Raw genomic sequence first — 13,415 nt, 5'->3', positions numbered from 1 at the left:
ACTGACTAGGGATGATCCGTGTGAGCCTAAGACGGGTGTTTCCCAACTCTCAGCAAGAGGGTGCTGACCTAGGAATGTAAGCTATGAAAAAGAAACTGCAATCTTGGAAACGCGACCACGTCCGCAGGCGGAAGTGTTGTAATGACAGCTGCTATGGGTGACTAATAAATATTCGAATATCAGAAACTGAGGGGAAAAAAAGAGACGGTTAGCAAGGATTTGTCAGCCTGCCATCAGGCACAGGCCGTAGGACAAAAGTTCCACTGCGGCGAGCAGCCCCGAGACACTCAGGACAACGTCCAGGCTAGGGGGAGAATTCACACAGCTCCTGAGGGCTGACACAAGCGCCCTCTTGGAAGCCCCTCTTTGCCCTCAGTCTGTGCCCATTAGAGCACTTCTGTCCTGTGGTTCTGACCTCCCATCCCCCACGTACTCACTGCCCCCACCAGGGACAAAGCATCCTGTGCAGACAAGTTTAGGCCACCATGCCAGCTGGGTAGCCCTCCTGGTACACCAGGCTACACTGTGGGCACGCTCAAGCCAGGCCTTGCAGACAGAGAAAGCAGAGCCTCTGAAATTACCCAGATGAGGAAGAGATCCTGGAGCTGTGGGGATGCGCCTGCCTGTCTCCCTCTGTCAACTCCTATGACTCCCCCAACCCATACATGGACAGCTACCCTCTGAGGGAAGCCCGGAAGCCTGCACCAAGGACTCTGAGGTCCAGATCAGGGAAGGGACTTGCCCAAAGTCACACACTCAATGATCGAGCTGGCAGGCACTAACCACACCACAGGACTCCTGGCTCCCACGCCAGGGGGTCGCCCCTGGCCGAGTGCTGGGTCCCGGGGAGGGTGAAGAGAGTGGGATGTGAGCAGTTCTAAGGAGGAATCCAGAGGAGGCAGGGGGGTGAGCTAGCGCTGTTACCTCGGAGGGGCGCCTTCCTCCAGAAGCCATCACGGACCTCCACGTAGTCGTACCAGCACAGGCGGCTGCGGTACAGGTCCATGGATGTGAAGTTCAGAATGATCTAGGGAAATGGGGAGGAGGAAGGTTACGCTGCTCCCCACACCTCGCTGGCCTCGCCCGCCAGCCCCGTGACCACGGCACCTTACGTGAGGTGGTTTGCCACGGGTGATAGTTAAGGGGTCCAAAAAGGAGCTCCTGGCACAGAAATGTCGCTCCTCCCCAGCCGTCTGCCAGTTAGAGTCGGCATTCTTCCCAGATCTCCCAGGCCAGTCCTCACCGAAAATGCACGGCCTTGTTGAATATGTGCATGAGACCAGGGCTCTCATTTACTGATCCCCTCAGGAGAAGCCACTGCTTTGGGTTACACACACCCAGCTGTCCTCACGGTCAACTTAAGTAACATAAATCACAGCACTTTCAGAGGGAAGAGGTCTCCTCAGGGACAGGAAGGGCCCAGGGTGGCATGTGGGCACTGGGGGCTCTGAAATGGGAATGAGGGATCCAGAAAGGAGATGCAGAGGGAAGAAGGGCTGAGTCAGCCAGCATCACATAGTTACTGAATGCTGATCCATGCTAACTGCTGAGGAGAACACCAGAGCTGGATCCTTACTGTGAATGGGTTTAAGATACTTCCCATCAAGAAGCTCAGGACTTAGAAGGAAAAGACATATGCATGAAAAGAACACTTAGTGAAAAGACTCAGACTCCAGACACGCATGTGGACCTGGGTTTGAATCTCACCTCTGCATTTCCTGCTGTGAGTCCCTGGGTGAATCACCGAACCTCTCTGAACCTCAGCCACCACGAGCATAAAATGAGGAAAGAGCATTTCACCTGAGACAACACATCACACGTGTGCACAGGCACTGCCCTAATCACCTCCTGCACGTCAACTCATTTCAGCCTCCAAACTCATCAGATGTCCCCTAATACTGGAGGACACCTGACACCTTGGTAAGTACCACCTCTCTGCAGCAGGTGGGCATAGGAACAGGTAAAGAAGCACACTTTCCAGGAGGGAAATGGCCTCCTTAGTAGTTTCCAGAATGAGCCTCCAAACCTGGTGTGTATTTAGAGTCCAATAAGCAGGGACTCCAGGGAACGGCTCCCCGTGACTCTCAAGGCATGGACGGTGGACACGTGACGACCCGAGGGGCCCACCTGTTAGGTGCCAGCTGGGTTCCCTGTTGGAGGAGAAGCGGACAAGATCTGACTCCGCTCTGGCTCACCGCAGTGGAGGCCAGAATGAAAAGATCCTGAAGCAGGCGCTGGCAACTGCTGTCCGCAGCCAGTGTCAATGCTGCAACCAGTCAGGGAAGAGCTTCTGGCTCACGGTCACTCTCTAACACAGATCCCGCCAGAACTCGCGGTGATTTCAGTAGCTACCTAGATCGTCCTTCCCATTTCCTGGCCTCTCTCTCTGGGACCTCTCTCACACTCTCTCTACCCCTTCTCAGCCACACAGAGCATGCCATCCCCTAGGCCTTGTTAGCATCCATAATCTCAAGCTCAAGGACCCCACTGCCCATCCACGTGCCCCAATCTTTCCTCACTCGCTCCCTGTGTACTCTGAGCCCAGCCATCCTTCTAATCCGACCTTAGTCCATGGAGCCTATGGTATTTCCACCGCCTTTCACCTCCGCAGACCCACATCTCTCCTGCCTAGCTTGGACCCCACGGTCCGTCTTTCTTCTTGTCCTCTGATTCAGACATGAACTTGAATCTGCCTGTGTTTGGGAAGCTTCTACTACTTGTGGTACTTTAAGACAGGATCAAGCGAGACCACGTCTGGAGAAGGGTACTATGTTACTCTCGATGATGACTGTTAGTCATCAAGAGTCATTATTATAAAAATACAGGGCCTGGGATTTTGAAAAAGTAAAGTTGAAAATCTGCTCTGGCTCTTGCCATGGGGTCAGACAGTGTGTCGTCACCCAACATTAGACCTTTCTAGAAGATGACCAACTATGACCACAGAGGAAGTGGCCAAAGGCTGGCAGTCTCGTCACTTCAAAGTAAAGCCACGGGCCACCCTGACCCTCACCTCTGTGCACAGGCCTTCAGCTCTCTCACTCCTCTTTCTCTTTACTGTACTCACCTGAAAACCACAACCCTAGTTAAATCCAACTTTCCACCCGTCTGTGCCCACACCCGATGGCCAATGTCGCCAGAGAAAATACCTCAACATTGATTGTCTCACTTGAAATTCGAGACCACTCACCTCAGCTGGGCCTCTTTTACACTCCCCTCCTCTCACACCTCTTTTCTCTCCTCAAACCGCCTGTCCTCCTTCTTCACTCTCAGTCCTAGCCCCCCTGTCACCTTCTTCCAAGATCAGTCCAACAGGCCCTGCTCTTGACCTTGCCCCCACCACAGCAGATCTTCTATGATGTAATCAGATCACGTCTCCCCACTGCTCAAAGTCTTTAATGCATACAACTCAGGGCAAAATCCAAAGTCCTCACCACAGCCTCTAAGGCCATTTATGATCCAACCTCCTGTTATCTCTCTGACCCCATCTCCCACCACTCTCCTCCTTGCTTACCTGGCTCTGGTCACATTGACTTTGCTGATCCTCAAACACGGCAAGCCTGCTCCTGCCTCAGGGCCTTTGCACTTGCTGCCTAGAAGCTCTTCCCAGCTCTCTGCCTGGTGCATTCCCTCACTTCCTGTCCGTTTCTGCTCCAACTCTCCTGACATGAACACGGCCTTCCCTCACCATCCCACGTGGAGCGGTAACCTCCACCCCACTGCCCTACCTCCCACTGCTGACTTCCTCTGTAACACTTATCACCATCTGACCTGCTGCATTTATTTCATCTGCTCATTGTCTGTTTCCCCCAACTACCAAAATGTAAACCCTATGAGGGTAGGAATTTTAATTCACTATGGAGTCCTTGGTGCCTGGCACGTAGTAGTTACTTAATAAATATTTCTTGAAAAGAATTTTGCTTTTAGGAATCTAATCCAAAGATATACTTGCCCAAGTGTATAAAGATGTAAGTTTCAAGATGTTTATTATAACATTTCTGGCCATAATGAAATCTTGGAAAAACTTAAATCAAACATTTGTCACTAGAGACCTGCAGAGGAAGGACTGAATAATCAAATTAAAGGAAATCAAGACGACGGATGCTGAGCAGCCATGAAAGTGACTGAGGTAGACCTATATGTGCTGACGAGGAAAGATGGCCATGATTTATTGCCGAGTGAAAGGCAAGTGACGGAAGCCCATGTGTGCACTGTTTGTGTTCACACAGACACCCGTGCACACATGCACACCTGGAAGGGTCTGGAAGGACATACGAAGTGTTTCCAATGCTCAGATGCCTCTGAGCGTGTGACATGGAGGAGCGTCAGGGCAGAATACTCACTTTTCACCTTGCGCACTTCTACGCTTTCAAAATTTTCACAACATGCACACTAGCCTTACATCTAACAAACAACAAAAGTATCTTTAAAGCGTTGCTGGAAGGAAGAAGGCATGCAGAGGGCCAAGCGAGGGCACTCTGGCTCTGAACGTCCACCCTTCACCACTCCCTGCGGCCCCCCGGGCCTGCCAATCGATTCTGTTCTGCAGCTACCCTAAGGACAGCAGCGCCTTCCCTTCCTCCTCGTAGGCTGCTCCGACTGGTCCAGGGCAGATGAGTCCAGACCCTCTGAAGAAGAAACCACGCCCAGCTGGCAGAACCCCAAAGGCTCATAGGGACCTCCTCCGGGGCAAGAGGAGCCAGAGGCCACCTCACTGAGGAGGAAGGAGCTGTGCTGGCGGTGAGAGGCATCCTACAGGGAGGCACAGCCATGTCTATATTGAGACCGGAGGTGTCTAATTAAGAGTTGTCACGACTTCTGTTATGTGGAAACAGCTGTGTTCTGGTGGCGGGGCACTGCCCTTTGCCAAAGAAAACCTGGCCAGCTCCACCACTTCCTGCCTGGTGACTCCAGGCCCACGGTGTGACTTCTTTGTGCCTCATGTCTTTGAAAGATGGAGGAGATCATAACTCCACTGGGCAGTCAGGGTGTTAAATGAGATAAGGGGTGCAGAGTCTCAAGGTGTACCCCATGTGTGGGAAGTACTCCTCATGTTTGCTGGATACTCTCAGAGAGGAAATGGGAGAACAAGTTTATCCTTGGGGGGGACCCCTGGTCTGGTCTTGCTGCTGATCTTAGGCCCATCATCTAATCCCGCTGTGCTTCCATTTCCTTATTTGTAAGATGGTCATGGTAACAGTACCTCATAGGACTTACGGGAATTAAATTAATATATGTGAAATTTACAGCCATGTCTGACACGTGTGTGTCATACATACAACAGTGTATGCCACTCAAAAAGTTAATTTCACTATTGGAGTTGAGTTTTCTTAAGATATTTTGATGTTAGAAATTGTTCATAGCAGAATCCTGGAAGTAGAGGTAGGCAAACGGGGCCCCTGGGGAAGCTGACCAGGGCCGAGTCATCTGACGGGTTCAGGACATAGACTGAGCACAGCAGCGAACACTGAGGGGCTTCCCACCCCACGCCAGGCATGGCCTTAAGCACTTTCTGTACACTAACTTGCTGAATCCTCTTACCAACCCCACGAAGGAGGTACTATCACCAGGCCTATTTTACAAAGGGGGAAACAAAGGCACAGAGAGGTTAAGTAACTTCCCCAAGATCATGTTTACATCCTGTAAACAGCACAGCTGGGCGCCAAAGCCAGGCACCTGGCTCCAAGCCTGCACCCTTAAGCACTACTCCCCATGGCCTCCCCGCGTCTGCCACTCAATTTTGCCCAACAGCTGTGCAAAGAACAAGCATCAGCTTTCCCTCCATCCTCAGCGCCCCACGCCCTTCAGCACCAGAGAGCAGACACTTAGGGGAGGGCCCAGCACAGCCCTTGCAGAGGAGGGAGGGGTCGTCTCCGGCCGGTTGGGGGAAGGGAGATGAAGGTCAGGGAAGGCGTTACAGAGGCCATGGAATTTGGGCTGGAACCCGAAGAATAGGCAGGATATCAGAGGGCAGGGAATGAGGGTGGATACTGCCAAATCCAAAAGACATTTTAAGTTCTTATCTTCTTGGCTCCCAAGCAAGGTCTGACCATGATCTCCTGAAGCCACTTTCCTGCTCATGAAGGAGCCGGCTTGGCGGCTTGGAAAACGCTGCGAACCCTCTTCAGGGCAGCTGCTAATTTCATGCAGTGTAGACACTCGGGCATCCTGAAAGAAGCGTTCCAAAGTGCCTCTTACTCCTGTTTGACATACCCCTGACTTGCATAATTGTCTAAGATGAGATTTACCTATCACTCACATTTCTGGCAATAAGTTGAGAACTGGAAAGCAAGTGAAAAACAAACTCTCAGCAGCCAAAGTAGATGTCAAAGTCCATCCACTAACGCAGGTGGGTTTATGTAAGATTCGCTGTTGAAAGAGCGTAGACTTTGGAGTCCGACAGTCCCAGACCTGGATGCTGGTTCCACTGCTACTACCTGTGTAAACTCAGGCAGATTCACTCATGCTCTGGGATCTCAACTCCCTCATCTCTACAGGAGGAATGCTAGTGCCTGCATCAGAGAGCTGATGTGAGGAATAATGAGTCTTGTATATAAGATGCCTAATACTCTGCCTGGCACAGAATTGTTAAATAACAAAGAATGGGCATTATTACGTTATGGCAGTACCCTCTTCTGGCTCCCCAGCCTCTGCAGGCCCTTTAAATGTTTCTGCCCCCCAGGCTTCCATCGTTGGTTCACTTACAACACCGCAGTTTCATCCAGGACCACGGGTGGTTTTTACCTTTCGCATTTCTACAACCATGCATTGATGAATCTGCAATTTTTATTTGTAGCCCACTTCTCTCCCTGGCGCCCCAGGCAGGCCTCTGAAAAAGGCTGGTGGGAATGCAAACTGGTGCAGCCACTATGGAAAACAGTACGGAGATTTCTCAAAAAATTAAAAAATAGAAATACTATATGATCCAGCCTTTCCACTTCTGAGTATTTTCCCAAAGAACATGAAAACACTAATTCAAAAAGATCTATGCACCCCATGCTCATTGCAGCATTATTCACGATAGTCAAGACATGGAAGCAACCCAAGTGCTTATCAATGGATGAATGGACAAAGAAGATGTGGTATATATACACAATGGGATACTATTCAGCCATAAAAAAGACAAAATCTTGCCATTTGTGACAACATGGATGACTTTGAGGGTATTATGCTTAAGCAAAATAAACCAGACAGAGAAAGAGAAATACCATATGATTTCACTCATATATGGAAGATAAACACATAGATATAGAGAATAGATTGGTAGTTACCAGAAGGGAAGCAGGTAGGGGGAGCACAAGAGGGGAAAAAGGACACATGTTTATGGTGATGGATGGAAACTAGACTATTGGTGGTGAACACGACGTAGTCTATACAAAAACTGAAATATAATAATATACACCTGAAATTTACACAATGTTATAAACCAACGTGAGCTCAATTAAACAGTTTTTTAAAAAATGCTGGGGAGTCTCCTGGGAGTTATGGAGGGAGCAGGCTGAAGGCACAGAGAGGCTCCTGGGGCAAGGCCATGTGTCCACTAGAGACTAGGGCCAGCCCACGCTAGCCTGGAGCAATCGGGAAAGAAGCTGACCGTGACCACACTCTGTCACACCCCTGCCGACTGAGCAAATCTCCTGAACAGGAAAGAAAGCAAAGCTTTCAAGTAATTTTCAAGTAACTTTTGAAATGGAACAGGGCTTTAGGATATACACAGTACCACAATCGCAGACTGTGTGTCATAATCCAGTTTCTATGTGATCTTGGGCGAGTTACTTAATTTTTCCAAGTTTTCTCATATGCAAAATGGGGATAACATTAGTACCTGGCCTATAATGTTGTTGTGCTAATTAAAAGACATAACACATAAATAACTTAACACATGCCTGGCCAATCACATGCTCAACAATCCTTAGTTGTTATTGCTATCTGTGACGAGATCTCCAAAGGCTGAGGCAGTGGAGACCCGGCAGGGGGTGAAGGGAGCTGAGGCAGGGTCAGCACAGACAGCGGAAAAGACTGCAGTTTGTAAGTTGGATTCAGAACACGGAGAGGAACAAGGAAGGGATGGGTTCACCTTTGAGGGAGGATGGTAGAACGTTAACCAAGAGAGATGACAGAATTAATCAACCCTCAATAAAAGTCTGTTGTAAAGAGAATGATCTTCAAATACAAAAAATAAAATAAGCACAGTTTGGAAAGGAAACGAAAGCTCAATAATATAGGAGGAGAGTCAGTGAGCAACTCTTTAAATTGGCTTTTGTCTCTAGGCTCAAAAATGACATCAGAGGACATTCAAATAACTTGGAGATGTGATCAGCGTCTGTAATCTTGAGAACTCAGAACAAACGCTTTCCCAATTTTCAGAAGGGGAATATGCGTGTGCTAGGACGGGGTTTGGAGTGAATTCTGGGAATTGCAGACCACTGAGTTGAATGTCAACCCCCAATTAAACGGATGGTCTGCAACCATTTAGAAAAGAAACACTTGATTACTAGGAGCCAGTTTGGGTTCGCTTGAAAAAAGGCATGTCAGATAAATTTCACTTCCTTTTTAAAAGGGGTTTTACCAACTGGCGGAACAGTGGATTTGATTTGGTAAGGCAATCCATCTCTATATTCAGCATATATTAGCCACTTCCTGGGCCAGGGATATAAGGACGACAAAGGCATGGATGCAGAAGAAGTTCACATCCTGGTCAACAGGGTGGCGACCTGTGTCTGGATGGTTATGACATTAAGTCGTGTCATAGTTAGTGTAATAACTCTGCCCTAAGCCTGTGGATTAAGAAATCAATGTCAGTTTGGAGGGAGGTCTTAGATCTGCTTTGATTCATGTCCTGTTCAATATTTTGATCAAAGACCAGGTTCAGAAGACCCAGAAGACATGCTCATCAAATGAGCTCTTGGCAGAGTAAGAGGGATGGCTACCTGCTGGATGGGGGGATTCTGATTCAAAGTGGTCTTGAGAGCCTTTGGAATGAACAATGTGACCAATAATAAAATTTAATCCAGCTCAAGGCTGCACTTGTACATTAAGTACCATGTTCCAATCAAGGGAAATAAAGACTCAAAGCTGACTCTTGGGAGCAATAAAAATACAAAGGACACGGGAGGCTCAGGGGTGGGTGAGAGGTCCAGACTCCACGTGAGACACCTGTGAATGGATCCGGGAAGCATTAGAAAAGGGCCTGGCACATGTTGTCCACAAGTAGCACTAATTCAGAAGGAAGCCGAGGAAGGCTGTGAGTCACGGGAGCCCTTCCTTACTGTAGTGCTGTGCCATTCTTGTGGAGTGAACGGGTCTACATTCCCCGGGGAGGTTATTCACAGCCATGTGGACCCCAAGTGTGGGGTTCCGTGGGCTTCCAGAGAGGGACTCTGCTCTCCTGCCTGGGGGTCCTGGCAGAGGAGAAGCTGCTCAGTTACCTTCTCCCCAGGAGTGACGGAGATGCGCCATACACAGTGCATGTGGGCAGAGTAGCCGTTGGGGTATTCCGGGGAGGAGAAGTTGCCTGTGCTGTCTTGCAGGGTCTCTCCACAGGCTGTTAAAGAAAGGAAACGTCTGGGCTGCTGGCTGCTGGCACCCAATCCCCCCAACCTTCTGGCTTCCCCCCGCCCCCGAGCCCTGGCATCTTTGGGGGAGAGAACTGCTGAGGAGAGAAGGGAGTCTGGGATGGTCCTGTCCCTTTAAGATCCACCCCCGTCTCCTCACATGTGAGCTCCTGCCAGCCTACCTCCAAGCCTAGTGCTGAAGGATGCCCTGTTGTCAAGGCAACACGGGTTCCAGAGTTGAGGTCGAGCTCCTCTGGTGAGCCTCACTCCCTGAGAATTGCTCTGCCCTCCCCCTCTTCTGCTTCTACTCCCCCTTACCCTCCCAGCCACTCAGAAGGTAGGTGGCACAGCATCCCACCATCCCTGATCCTAGCCCCAGTTTGGTTCCCAACTTGAACATGTCCCTCCCTGGGTGCCCCCTCCCCAACACCAGGCAGCCTCCGGCCTTCTCTAAGACTCACAGCTTTAACCTTCTTGCCCCCAGGCCCTGCCCTCCACCTCCCCCTGGCCGGTCCCTCCCTGTCCCAACCTGGGCACTTGTAGAGCTTGCGAGCCTGGGCAATGTCCCCTTTGCTGAGCCGGGTCCTTTGGCCGATAGGAGGTTTTACCCCATTCACCTCGTACTTGGGAACAATGGTGTCCAGGAAGATGCCCCTGAGGAGGAAAAGCCCAACCTGGGTGAGAGTCTGACGGAAGGAGGGGTGGTGTGCCTGTGTGTACCGAAGGTCACGACCCCGCCAGAGCCCAGACATTCCTCAGCAGGGTCAGGGACGGGTGGAGACATCTCACCCTGTCATTATGCTGCCCACTGACCAGCAGCCACCCTGCTCCGTGGCAGCTGCACCACAGGAGCCTGGGGGAGCCCCAGGAACACTCTGGGAGGTCAGGAACATAGGCCCAGGATGCCCGGGGACCCATTGGTGCCCTGGCTCACTCCCAGCCCCAGGGGAGCTTTGGACCCCTACTTGATCATGTCCCCAGCCCCACCCAGCCCTGCTTCTGTGGCCCCTCATGTGGCCCCTCAGTCCTGAGTGAACTTCTCCCAGGACTATCCGGGGCCAAGGCTTCACCCTGTCGGCGGGGTTTCTTCTGACAGCATCTGGCACAAGGCTAAAGAGCAGGTTCTACCGTGGCCAGACCAGACCCTGGGGACAGCCCTGCCAGCTCCTGATCCATCAGCGTCTCCTATCCCCCTACTTCCTGCCTGCTAAATCCTGGGTGTTTCCATCTGGGAGGAGCAGAACGAAGGGAAGCAGGCAGCCCTCCACCTCCCCAGGGCCCCTGACTCACACCCAGCTGGGCAGATCTCAGCAGGGGGTGGGGTGGGATGTGGTGGGAATGTACAGGAGGGGGTCTGTGGGTGTGGGGAGCGGGATGACCTCACCACCCTTCCCTGCTCTCTGTTCCCTCAGGTCAGGAGGCAGGAAGAGTGGGTCTAGGAGGAGTGACTGAGGGAGGGCCACTGTCTGGGTCAGAGCTGGAGTGCAGAGACAGAGCATGAGGGGAGAGCCAGGCATGGGAAAGGCCGGGCAGGAAGGAGTGAGAGGAGGAAGAGGGGCCTGTTTCCCACACTCTGCTAAGGAGAAGCTGGGGAGGAGGGCTGATCCATGGCAGGAGCCAGATTTTGTATAACTTAGCCAATTACAAAAAGGCAGACCAATCAGAAAAGGGTGCCCCCAATGAGAAAAATGTGCCCCGTCTGACAGGCGGATGAGGGAAAATCTCAGCTCCCTGATGCAGTCCCAGGGCCACAGCACACCATGTGGCTTGCAGGGCGGCTGGGTTTCAGCCTCCTGGGCCAGGTGCCCTCAGTGTGCGCAGTACTGTGTGAAGAACCAAGGCTCTGTGAGTCCCAGCCCTGCCACGGCCCCACTGTGGAAGAGGACAGCAGGGCAGGCAGCACCCATGGGGCCCACTCGTCCTTGCTGACTACCCCAGCAGGGCAGGCTAGTGCAAAGTGGAGGTCTACAGAGCGCTGGGCTGCCCCAGCAGAGGCGGCCCATTTCTCACCTGGAGAATGTGTTCCGGGCATAGTGCATGATACTGTCAAAATCATAGTTCTCCCCCAGGGACTCCACCTCCTGGAGCTCCATCTTCAGGAAGTTATATTCCTGCCCTGCGAAGACCAGGAAGAGGGGGTGGGTCTGAGCGGGATGCAGTGCCACCTTTTCAGGGCAGGGAATGAGGACTTCCCTGCACTTGAGAGGTGCCCCCTACCTGACGGTCCAGGGAGCAGCCAAGGGAAGACTAGGGGGAGGGGAAGGTCTCTAGAAGAGTCTGTCCAGCAGAGGGGTGGGGTGAATGAGGACTTGCTGGAGGAAAGGCTCAAGGGAGTATGGGAAGGAAGTGCCCATTTCTAGAACCACAGCCAGAGGAAAGCAGTGAAGAGTAGAGGAGGCCTGGGGAGAGAGGGAGGAAGCAGGAAGGAAGGGAAAAGAGCAAAGCGAGAAGAAACAAGAGAGAAAAAATCCTTAGAGGACAGAATAGTCAAAGAGCAGAAGACTGGGTAAAAGTGCAGAGAAAGGCTGGGGCAGCGTGGGGGATGAGCCAACCCCTCCCCTGGCCCCACTCTAAAGGCCAGCTGGCTTCCGGCTGCTCTGGATGGCCTCTGTGTCCAGGACCTGGACCTGTCCTGGTCCCCAGAGTAGCTCCACAACTGATCTGCAGTCCCTGAGCTGCTACTGGCCGGGGGGAGAGGACTCAGAGCAGGGTCTGGACCAACCTGGGCCCTGGGCAGGGCTGGGACTACCCAGCCAGCTGGGAATGTAAGGCTGAGCTGACCAAAAGTGATGGCTCCAGGGAGCAGCTCCCACCCTCCCAGAGAGCGTGGCCCCACCTCCCATGAGGTAGAGGTGTGTACCTGGCTGGATGTTCTCACGCACGATGGAGACATGGCGGTCCCGGTCTGGCCGTGTGTGCTCGTGCCAGAAGCCAATGACGTGACCCAGCTCATGGACCACGATGCCAAACTTGTCACAGTTCTTGCCGATGGATATGGCCTGGGGGCCCCCACCACGGCGACCCACATAGGAGCAGCACCTGGAGGGCGGGGCCAGCTCAGGGGGGCGGTCCCGAGCTGGGGGAGTGCATCCACTCAGGGGCCGGGCGAGGCTGCCAGGGGGGTGGGGGAGTGGAGGGGTGGGGAGGAGCCTGAGTGCAGGGTGCCCAGGCTGTGTGCTGGGGTCATAGCCACATCTGGGAGGGGTTCCGGGGGAGATGCCCCACGGCAGGAGGGGACAGATGATGCTGGGCTCTGCCCAGACAGGGCAGCTGCAGTGCCCAGGACAGAGCACGGGTTGGGGTGACGGCTGAGGGTGCAGTGTCCAGGGGCTCCTGCTCACCCGCAGGGTCGATAGGTGAAAACAATGTAGCTGTCCTCATCAGTGCGCTCCAGGAAGGTGACACAGGTATGCTTTTCCCAGTGCCTCATGGCCTGCCGGAAGACTGCCCTCTGGCTGCCTGCCAGGATGAAGAAGGCTAGGCTGTCACAGTATCCAGGTGAGCCCACCTCCACCCATTGCTAAAGAGTGGCAGCCACTCACTGGACAGACAGGCTGACGGTACCACTCATACTACCATGCACAACAGGGCTGCCCCAAGGCCAGGCCCAGATGCAGGCTGCTCCCAGGACCTCCCAACACCACGCTCACCAGTGAAGTTTCCCCCAATGACAAAGGGGATGACCCCATCGGGCCACACACGCTCTGGTCTGGATGTTGCTGCCCGCCGGCTCCGGAACCTGCTTCTCCATCTCCCACGGTTTTTCCTCTGAGGCTGCCCACTAGTGCTCTGGCAGATGGGGGTAGAAGAATTTTCTGAAATCGAAAGAAGCAGACATTGGTAGCAAGTGAATGAAGAGGAGAA

The 13,415-nt window shown here is 52.6% G+C and overlaps 1 protein-coding gene across 4 annotated transcripts in view; it reads right to left on the bottom strand.

Annotated features, from left to right (window-relative positions):
* BMP1 (bone morphogenetic protein 1) overlaps positions 1–13,415 on the bottom strand; it is a 39,761-nt gene that overhangs the window by 16,605 nt on the left and 9,741 nt on the right. For 3 of the 4 annotated variants that reach the window (XR_011436645.1, XM_005607660.4, XM_005607662.4), the window contains 7 exons: positions 13,202–13,366; positions 12,893–13,010; positions 12,412–12,590; positions 11,562–11,667; positions 10,081–10,205; positions 9,426–9,541; positions 925–1,027 (listed from right to left, as the gene is read on the bottom strand). Coding sequence is in view for 3 of the 4 variants with exons in the window: in XM_005607660.4 (XP_005607717.3) it covers positions 925–1,027; positions 9,426–9,541; positions 10,081–10,205; positions 11,562–11,667; positions 12,412–12,590; positions 12,893–13,010; positions 13,202–13,366 (912 nt within the window). In the remaining variant the exon portion in view is untranslated. Of the gene's footprint in view, positions 1–924; positions 1,028–9,425; positions 9,542–10,080; positions 10,206–11,561; positions 11,668–12,411; positions 12,628–12,892; positions 13,011–13,201; positions 13,367–13,415 lie in introns of all 4 variants that reach the window. The other variant, XM_005607663.4, reaches the window with a different exon arrangement.

This window comes from Equus caballus, chromosome 2 (assembly GCF_041296265.1).
Source record: "Equus caballus isolate H_3958 breed thoroughbred chromosome 2, TB-T2T, whole genome shotgun sequence".
Taxonomy (NCBI): domain Eukaryota; kingdom Metazoa; phylum Chordata; class Mammalia; order Perissodactyla; family Equidae; genus Equus; species Equus caballus.
This window is presented reverse-complemented; position numbering and strand designations above follow the sequence as displayed.